General features: G+C 45.8%; 1 protein-coding gene across 2 annotated transcripts; it reads left to right on the top strand.

The window, feature by feature from the left end:
* The first annotated feature begins 425 nt into the window (after positions 1–425).
* On the top strand, positions 426–2,844 carry LOC109766488 (GDSL esterase/lipase At1g28600-like). 2 transcript variants are annotated; one of them, XM_040396853.2, is made up of 4 exons: positions 426–763; positions 848–1,060; positions 1,167–1,310; positions 1,390–1,875. In XM_040396853.2, the coding sequence occupies exons 1-4, from the start codon at positions 517–519 to the stop codon at positions 1,764–1,766; spliced, it is 981 nt and encodes a 326-aa protein (XP_040252787.1). In that variant the 5' UTR covers positions 426–516; the 3' UTR covers positions 1,767–1,875. The 2 variants fall into 2 exon arrangements, with proteins under 2 accessions (XP_040252787.1, XP_020180857.1); XM_020325268.4 differs by having other exon boundaries at positions 430–763; positions 1,162–1,310; positions 1,390–2,844.
* The last annotated feature ends 7,233 nt before the right edge of the window (positions 2,845–10,077 follow it).

Genomic DNA, 10,077 nt, shown 5'->3' with positions numbered 1-10,077 from the left:
TTTGGAGGTCTACCCACAGCTTTTGCCCATGTCCTATACATCCGCAATACGTGCAAAAGCGGGGAACTCGCTCTTAGTTGACCTCTAAGATGTATAGCTCTTTTTTTTTTAACTTAAGATGTACAGCTCTTAGTTGACTGTGTCGCCACTGGTGGGTGACTCGGCGGTACGAACCGCTCCGGTCTACCCTCTTCCGCTTTGCCTTCATTTGGGTTCGGTGGCGCTAATCCCACGTGGAACACGGAGGACACCGGATAGGAGACTCGGCCCGAGGTCGTTGTGTGCTGTTGAGCTGATACAGTACAGAAGATTGGATCTGGATATATTGGAACTAGTAGAAAGTGCCCCGGTCATGCCCAATGAAAATTAGAAAGTGCCCCGCTCGTGCCACGCGTGTTATTAGTTTAAAAATTGCTCTTGCTAACTATATCATCTTTAGATGGATCGACCACAAACCACGCAGCTCTCATCACGATTAACAGTAGCAAGTACCGACACTTTGCTTCGACCGTCACGATGGCGCCACTAGCTTCACGCCTCTTCCTCGTGGCGGCGCTGGCGCTGGCGCTTCTTCCCGCATTCTCCGCAGCCGCCAAGGCGCGCTACACCGGCGTTCTAAGCTTCGGGGACTCGCTGGCCGACACCGGCAACGAGCTCGCGCGAACCGGCGGCGGGGCGGCCAGCGTGCCGCCGTACGGCGAGACCTTCTTCGGCCGCCCCACCGGCCGTTCGTCCGACGGCCGGCTCGTCCTCGACTTCATCGGTGATCACCGTCGTTTTTCTCGTTGACCAGCGAACCAACGTTAGTTCGTTCTCATTGACTTTGTTGTACACGCGTAACGTGCAGTTGCGGCGCTGGGGATGTCGTACCCGAAGCCGTATTTCGCCGGCGAGGCCGCCGCGGATTTCCAGAGGGGCGTGAACTTCGCCTTCAGCGGATCGACGGCGCTCGGGCCGGAGTTCTTCAAGAGCAGAGGGCTCACGCCGTTTGTGCCGCTCTCGCTTGCAAACCAGACCGCCTGGTTCAAGAAAGTTTTACAGCTCGCCGGCTCAGTCCACGGTGAATAAACTAAATCTACATGCATGGTAGCTGAAGGTAGCAAGTTGATTAACCGGCCGGCCGGTCTGACGTATATAACGCACATCCAAACCAATTGACAGAGCAGAGGAAGCTCACTTCGAAGTCGCTGGTCATGATGGGCGAGATCGGAATCAACGACTACCTCGTCGCCTTGATGGCAAAGCGCACAGGCGAGGAGGTCCGGACCTTCGTGCCGCACATCGTCGGCGCCATCAGTTCACTTCTCACCGTAAGTGCTCAACAATTCTTCATAACTGGTTCCAACATTGTCACCGTACTAAGCACTGACATGGCATGGGAACATGCAGGAGGTGATAGGTGCGGGAGCGAGAACGGTGGTGGTCCGAGGGATGATACCGCTCGGCTGCCAGCCAATATTCCTGGTCCTCCTCGAGGGCACCGGCGCCGACCACGGACGGGAGACCGGCTGCCTGACGTGGCTCAACGACCTCGCCAAGCTGCACAACCGCGCGCTGATGCGCATGGTCTCGGACCTCCGGCGCGCCCACCCCGGCAGGGCCATCCTCTACGCGGACCAGTACAGCCCCGTCGCCGCCATCGTCAGGTCGCCTCGGAAGTACGGGTTCGGGGACAGGCCGCTGGTGGCGTGCTGCGGCGGGAGCGGCACCTACAACTTCACCTTGACCACCTTCTGCGGCGTACCCGGGGTGGCGGCGTGCGCTGACCCGTCCAAGTACGTCTCGTGGGACGGGATACACATGACCGACGCCGCCAACCGGAACGTCGCCGGCGCGGTGCTCAGGTCCACCATATTGCGCCAGCCGCTAGATAAAGTGGAGCTAGCCTCCAGCTAGTTTGACAATATCCTGCTCATGCGCCGCGTGGTATGTACGGGCTGGGTGCACGCGCAGTCCTGCTAAGTGTCAGTCCCTGTTATATCCGTGAGATCATACATTGAGATTTATGCAACAATTGTTTTTCAGTTTTTCTTTTCCTCTCTAGCATGTTATGTCATTTGACTGAGACTTGGCTAAATTTCAGTACCTAGCCACACCCTTAATGAAACGTATATCGGTTTCACTATTTCTCTGGTGACTGAAATTTTGTTTTGCGCCAATCATTTTTCTTTTTCTTTCTTCTCTCTTGGCCGGACCTCGCCGGAGAAGAACTAGCCCCACCATCTATCTTTAAGGTGAAGCCATGACCCCTTTATCACTAGTAGAAAACAGGGCTTAGGTCACAGGGCAGTTTTCACATTAGCCCCGGTTCAGTCACGAACCGGGACTAATGTGAGCATTGCTCCCGGTTCGTGAGCCCAGGGGGCCGGCCGGGGCCTCGTAGGCATTGGTCCCGGTTCGTATGGACCCTTTGGTCCCGGTTGGTGGTACAAACCGGGACCAATGGGCCACGCTCCTGGCCCACCACCCTTTAGTCCCGGTTCATACCACAAACCGGGACTAAAGGGCTGGTCCTAGTTGCGGCCAGTGTTTAGTCCCACCTCGCCAACCGAAGGGGGCTCACACCAGTTTATAAGCCCGTCCATGTCTGCTTTTTAAAGTGAAAATACATGCCCTTATACAGGGAATTTGACCTAAATTCACAGTAAATTTCATAGAAATTTATTATGAATTTAGGTTGAATTTTCTCTATAAGCGCATCTACTTTCATTTTTTTATATTTATAAAATAAATAAACCTTAATAAAATAAATAAAACTAAATAAACCTTAATAAAATAAAATAAAATAAACTATAGTAACTATAATAAATAAACCTTAATAAATTAAGTAAAAATAGCAGCAGAAAAATAAATAAAAATAGCAGCAGTAAAATAAATAAAAATAAAATGCGTTTGGAAGATATTGTCCTTTTTGTACACGAAGTGCATCCAGTTTTTGCCGTAATCCTCTCAACTTTCTTGCACATGCTATGTGGATGAAATGATGATATCATGCCAACTTTCAACCTTTTCAGAGTTCATTTGAAATGCTTTTCAATTTTAGGGTCTTATAGCTCAAAATAATTAGTAAATGCATGAAAAATAACAAATGAAGTCAGAAAGGATTGAAAAATGATGATGTGGCTTTGAATGGTGCATTTTGAACACACAAAAAGTCAGGAGTTCAAATAAGTTTTAAAAAATGAAATCCCTTTGTAACAGACGAGTTTCCGGATGAAATCCTGATACTTTGAAAGAGATTGTCCGTTTTGTACATGAAGTGCATCCAGTTTTTGACGTAACCCTCTCAACTTTCTTGCACATGCTATGTGGATGAAATGATGATATCATGCCAACTTTCAACCTTTTCAGAGTTCATTTGAAATGCTTTTCAATTTTAGGGTCTTATAGCTCAAAATAATTAGTAAATGCATGAAAAATAACAAATGAAATCAGAAAGGATTGAAAAATGATGATGTGGCTTTGAATGGTGCATTTTGAACACACAAAAAGTCAGGAGTTCAAATAAGTTTTAAAAAATGAAATCCCTTTGTAACAGACGAGTTTCCGGATGAAATCCTGATACTTTGAAAGAGATTGTCCGTTTTGTACACGAAGTGCATCCAGTTTTTGCCGTAACCCTCTCAACTTTCTTGCACATGCTATTTGGATGAAATGATGATATCATGCCAACTTTCAACCTTTTCAGAGTTCATTTGAAATGCTTTTCAATTTTAGGGTCTTATAGCTCAAAATAATTAGTAAATGCATGAAAAATAACAAATGAAGTCAGAAAGGATTGAAAAATGATGATGTGGCTTTGAATGGTGCATTTTGAACACACAAAAAGTCAGGAGTTCAAATAAGTTTTAAAAAATGAAATCCCTTTGTAACAGACGAGTTTCCGGATGAAATTTAAACTATTCAAATTTGGAAACTAATGGATTAAAAGAAAGTTTATAATTATTCTGAGTTAAAAGCAAAAAGAAATTAAAAATAAAGCAAAAATCAAAAGAAAATAAATAATTCAAAAAACAAAAAAATACTGGAAAAAATAAAAAATGCCGCCTAATGGACCACACAGCTTGCATACGACTAGAAACCCATCTGCACATGGGCCAGGATGCAGGCCCGCAGGCCCAACAGGCCCAACATGGCAATGACAAAGGTAGGCATGTATAATGCCTGCATATTAGAGAGGAGCTCAGCACCTGAGCTGCAGCGCAGCTTATAAACAGGTGCTGAGCTCTCTCAGCTAGCGAGGTGGGACTAAACTTCCCACCGCACCGCGCCAGCACATTAGTCCCGGTTGGTGGCTCCAACCGAAACCAATGCTCCCCTTTGGTCCCGGTTGGTGCCTCCAACCGGGACCAAAGCCGTCTGCTTCCCGCCCTTTGCGCTGGTGAAAAGAGGCCTTTAGTCCCGGTTGGTGGCACCAACCGGGACCAAAGGGTGGGTATTGGTTCCGGTTGGAGCCACCAACCGGGACCAAAGCCTTTGCTATATAAGTAGCACTTTGGAAATTTTCAGATTTCCATCGCCAGTTTCCCCCCGCCCGACGACGCCGCGAGCTCGATCTACGCCGCCAGGCTGCCCTATCGTCGTCGCCGTCGCCCGTGCCCCCGAGCCCACGCCATCGCCCGTCGCAGTCGTCCTCCGCCCCCCGCCGCCATCGCCGTCGGCCTCCGCCGCGCGCCCCCAAGCCGTCGCCCCGTATACGTCACCGTCGCCGCCCTCCGCCCCCGGCCCGCCGCGGTCGCCGTCGCCCTCCGCCACCCTGTGAGCGCCGCCCCGATCCCCTCCTCCTCCTCCCTGTAATGGCCGCCGCCGCTGCCGCCGCGCCCCCTAGCTATAGTACTGTAGATGTATTAATTTAGTTAATTTAGATGTATTAATTTAGTTAATTTAGATGTATTAATTTAGTTAATTTAGTTTAGTTAATTTGGATGTGTAGTTAGATGTGTAGTTAAGTTAGTTGTTGTAATTTAGATGTATTAATTTAGATGTGTAGTTTAGATTTTTCATATTTAGAAGTCATTTATGTATGTTCATATTTAGAAGAAAAAGAAGGAGAGAAAAAAGGAAAATAAGAAGAGGAAGAAGGAGAAGAAGAAGAAGAATAAGAAGAAGAGGAGAGGAAGTAGAGGAGAAATAAATAAGAAGATGAAAAAGAAGAAAAAAAGAGTAGAAGAAGAAGAAATAGAGGAGAAGAAGAATAAATAGAATAATATATTATTCTATTTTTTCTTCTTCTCCTCTATTCCTTCTTCTTCTCCTCTTTTTTTCTTTTTTTGCTTCGATCTCCTCCTTCATTCCTTTCTTCTTCTCCTCTTTTTTCTCGTCTTCTTCCTCTTCTTATTTTTTATCGGGTATGTCGTTGTCGATATATGTACCCCCCTCCCCGATAACTTTTAGTAAGTACTACTTAGAAAGTGTTTAATAGAATTAGTTAGAAAAGTAATAGAACTAGTTAAACTAGCTAGTTTATTTGTAGTAAGTACTACTTTATTCTATTTATAGTAAGGAAATTAATAGAACTAGTTTGTTTTTTTAGTTAAAGCAATTATTCCCGCATCGACGTCGACGATGCCTATCCCGCATCCTCGTCGTCGACTCGGCGGAGGAGGCCGGCTTGATCAGAGGGGCCATGTCCGGGACTGGGCTCCACCGGGCTGGTTTTGGGAGGTGCTACCTTCCGGTGGGCGTAGGTTGGTGAGGAACCAGCCCGTCGTTGACCCGATCCTTGTTTGGTGGCGCTCGCGTGGGCCAGTGACGGTGCCGAGGCTTCCGGACACCGCGGAGGAGGTACGTCACCGTGTCAGCGAGGAGGACCAGCACGTCCGTCGCTACATGGTTGCGTTGGAGGGCAGGTTCGACAATACCTGGCAGGTTCTTCAGGGATCTCACTGGAGCTATGATCCTGTGATGGTTCCGTCCCTTTGGGTGTCCACCGCCCGCGCCGATATCCGTCGGGCGCTACAGTTCTAGCTGTACTAGCGATGCTATATGTATGATAGTATTCGAGGTGTATTAGTGATAATATTCGACGATGTACGGACGCATGGAGATGATGTAGTTTTGCTTATAATTGAATGCATCCTAATTTGAATACTACTTTATTTTGTGATTTGATTTTTCTTATTGAATGATCAAAGTGGAAAACTACTCCGATCCTACTTTGAATGCTAAAATTGGAGAGCACTATGATTAGTTGATAGCTTATAGGGTTTTTGTTTTCGCAGAAATCTAGGAGCCCCCCCGGCCCCTCCATCATCCCCGCCGTCGTCCCCATCACCGCCCCCTCCGACATCGAGGTGAGACCAGCCAAATCCTCTTTTAGAAAGATAATTAAACGATATTTCGGGTTGACTGTAAGTCTGTCAAGTCTCCACCATATATGAGAGAACGAAGAATCCCAACTGTTGTCGTGGGGGTCGCTTCTCCTTTGTTCCCGTGTGCTAGCTAGACATTTTGGTGTAATGCACACGGGGACAAAGGGAGGACCGACCATCACCAACGGTCGAATGTATACACCACGTGAGCTGAGAGTTTTCAAGAAAAGACTCGACAAACCGATAGTCAACCCGTGATGAATAATAATGATCTAACTTAGGTTTTTTAGTACATATATTTAATTGTAGATGTTTAATATTTGAATTATATATGAACATAGGAAATGTCGTACTCGGACGACGAAAGTCTCCCGGGGGAGTGCGACTGGTGCCACGACGACCGAGGTCAGTGCGACAGGCCTCACCTGGACGAAGATCGGCGCTTCAGTATTAAGCTGGAGGAGACGTTCGATGTTGAAACGGTACGCAACGATGACAAGCTAGTGTTATTTTTTCGTAATTAAGCACGACTTCAACTATTTCAACGTGTACTTTTCATCTTTTACAGTTCGGCTAGCTTATCCCATGCCATGCAAGACGCTACGTCTTGGAGAGGATGGGTTTTGAAGACCATGAAAGTATGGAAACAAAGAAGTTCACCTAAGGACCCATCATGATATAGATTTTGAAGTAAAGCTGTATAATTCTGAGAGCGTAACCCATTTTGGTTGCAAAAATTGGGAAGCATTTTGCAAGATGTATGGTTTTGATGAGGGTATGCTTGTCACCATGGATCTTGGTGATCCTGACATCGAGCAAGACAATATGGACATTTGGGTCCTTGTTGATACGCCTCCAATTCTACCGCTATGTGAGTTTCTCAAACATAGTTATTAGCTAATTTATATTGTTTATTTCAAATTAGTTGACAGCTTATTTTCATTGACAGCTTATTTTGATTGTTCAAACAATGTGCGGAACATGGTAGACAGAACCTACTACACCGATGGCTCTAAGTTAACTTATAAGGAAAAAACTCATCTGGTCGGATTTTGTACTGATATTGAGAATTACAATATCTACAATCAAACTCCTCATCATTATGGTCCTCCATACGTGCCACTAGTGCACGTGTTGAACTACGGTAACTACTATGGAGATACCCTGGTAAGATTTCTTACTATTACGACATCCGTGCATATTTTGCATAGTTCTAAAACTAGTGCATTATCATTGCTAACTATGCAGTTATTACTATGTTTTTCAACAGAGAATCCCGGAGGATTGTGTGCCTCATTTGATGTATCAGAATGGTAGGCTTGATGTTTTGAATATACAACCAGGTCATCCTACGAATCTCAACTGTCCATACCGGATTTCTAAAAGAAGTGGAGACATGCAAATCAAAGAATGGAAAAAATGTATGGACAGTCCCAAGGAGCTTCTTGGAAGAAAAAGGAAGCGAGGCGCAAGAATTGGAGACAGGATGATCTCCATTCTCATAATGGAGAGTCAGGGTCTATATTGTTTTATGCTATTTTACCTTAAAGAGGGTATTTCGGTCCTACCTAATACTGATGATCATGTGCTAAGAACAATTAAGTAGGGTTGGTTCGATGACTGTGAGGATGAGATCGTATGACTTGTTATTAATAACGAGTATAAGTTGTATGATGATGATTAGTAGGACTTGTTATTATATATGATGATGCATGATGCGTGCATGAAGAGTTATTATATATCAGCGGGTGAAATGAACATGGATTGGATTGAAGTGAAGGCAACATGCATGTGGTGCGTGTCGAAAGTAGTACAATCCAAACTTGATCAAGTCCGGATTAGTATTACTTTCGACATGCACCACATGTTGCCTTCACTTCAATCTAAGCCATGTTTAGGCATAGCAGTACGTAGCGTTGGTAAACCAAGCACGGAGATATAAGAGAGGACACTTCTCTCTAATAGCTACCTAATAACAACCTAAATTAACCCCCCAAAACCCCCAAACCTCCCCCCTTTCAAAAAAAACAAAAACCTCAGCTCCTGCCAGGTGCTGACGCGTGGATGCCTATTGGTCCTGGTTGGTGGCACCAACCGGGACCAAAGGCCCTCCTGCCTGTGCTCCCCCCACCGGCCACGTGGACGGCCTTTAGTCCCGGTTCGTGTAAGAACCGGGACTAAAGGGCTAGGGCATTAGTAACGACCCTTTAGTCCCGGTTCCAGAACCGGGACTAAAGGTCCTTATGAACCGGGGTAAAAGCCCCATTTCCTACTAGTGTATCTATCTTAGGAGGAAGCCATAACCCCATTATCTAACTTAAGGGCGGAGGTGCAGGGGATCGCCAGAGCTCTTCATCTGTGGTGCCGGACTTAGAGAGATGGTCGGGGCGATGGCCATCAGCGACGGTGGGGGGAGGTTGAGGGGAGGGTAGGGTGGCGACGCGGTGCGCAGTAGCGCCCGCTGGCCGCGGGGGGTGGAGGAAGACGGATAGGGTGGGGTAGGCTGGCGGTTGATTGACCAGATCGTGACTCGAGGAAGACGACGATTGAGAGGACGAAGGTGAACTGTGGGCGGTTGGATGAGGATCAGACGATCATGAAACAAAATGACTGACACAAACCGTTTTTTCAACACCTAACGTTTAGATGCTCCCAACATATCAGCTTCTTCAAAGATTTGAAGATGGTAGGTCTTTGTACCGAATTATTTTTATTATTCTTAGGGCACTCTCGACTTTTTGGCTGTGTGCATCTAGCTATACAGAGGCCGGGCTTTCTTTCGATGCGATCATATCACCTCAATATATCTATTCAATGAAAAGTCCTTTATCGAAAAAAGGTCTTAGAGCATCTCCAATGGGTGCCCTAAAATAGGTCATAACCGCTTTGCAGCATAAACAAGTGCATCATAATCCCCTAATATCTTTTTCGGCGGGAATCATCCACTAATAATAATCAGATAGCCCATTCTCCTTGGTCCTTAAAACGTAGTGCGTCGGTTATGGAACTGGAGTGAAAATTTATTCACTTGCCTAAGCACATGGAAATGCACTAATAGAAAACTGGGCTTTGGTCACAGGGCAATATTCACATTAGTCCCGGTTCCAGTCACGAACCGAGACTAATGTGAGCATTGGTCCCGGTTCGTGCGGCCAGGGGCCTGCCGGGCCTCGTGGGGGCATTGGTCCCGGTTCGTCCAACCCCTTTGGTTTCGGTTGGTGGGACAAACCGGGACCAATGGGCCTCGCTCCTGGCCCACCACCATTGGTCCCAGTTGGTGGCTTGAACCGGGACCAGAGGCTCACCCTTTAGTCCCGGTTCATACCACTAACCGGGACTAAAGGGTTCGTCCTAGTTGCGGTCAGAGTTTAGTCCCACCTCGCCAACCGAAGGGCGCTCACACCGGTGTATAAGCCCGTTCCTCTCTGCCTTGTTGAGCTCCTCTCAAAGTGAAAATAGATGCCCTTATACAGGGAATTTGACCTAAATTCAGAGTAAATTTCTTTGAATTTCATAGAAATTTATTATGAATTTAGGTTGAATTTTCTCTATAGACGCATCTATGTTCATTTTTTATAGTAAATAAAATAAATAAATCTTAATAAAATAAATAAAAATAAATAAACCTTAATAAAATAAAATAAAATAAAATAAACTATAGTAAATAAAATAAATAAACCTTAATAAAATAAATAAAAATAGCAGCAGTAAAATAAATAAAAATAGCAGCAGTAAAATAAATAAAGTAAAATACATAAGTAATTAG

Source organism: Aegilops tauschii, chromosome 7, assembly GCF_002575655.3.
Source record: "Aegilops tauschii subsp. strangulata cultivar AL8/78 chromosome 7, Aet v6.0, whole genome shotgun sequence".
Taxonomy (NCBI): domain Eukaryota; kingdom Viridiplantae; phylum Streptophyta; class Magnoliopsida; order Poales; family Poaceae; genus Aegilops; species Aegilops tauschii.
Note: the sequence above shows the minus strand (reverse complement) of the source record. Positions and strands in the feature narration are given on the sequence as shown.

Excerpts from the sequence above, each read along its gene's own strand:
- LOC109766488 (XM_020325268.4), top strand. The coding sequence starts at position 517 with ATGGCGCCACTAGCTTCACGCCTCTTCCTCGTGGCGGCGCTGGCGCTG. Across the intron at positions 1,061-1,161 it reads GCTCGCCGGCTCAGTCCACG|AGCAGAGGAAGCTCACTTCG; the intron begins GTGAATAAACTA and ends ACCAATTGACAG. Across the intron at positions 1,311-1,389 it reads CCATCAGTTCACTTCTCACC|GAGGTGATAGGTGCGGGAGC; the intron begins GTAAGTGCTCAA and ends GGGAACATGCAG.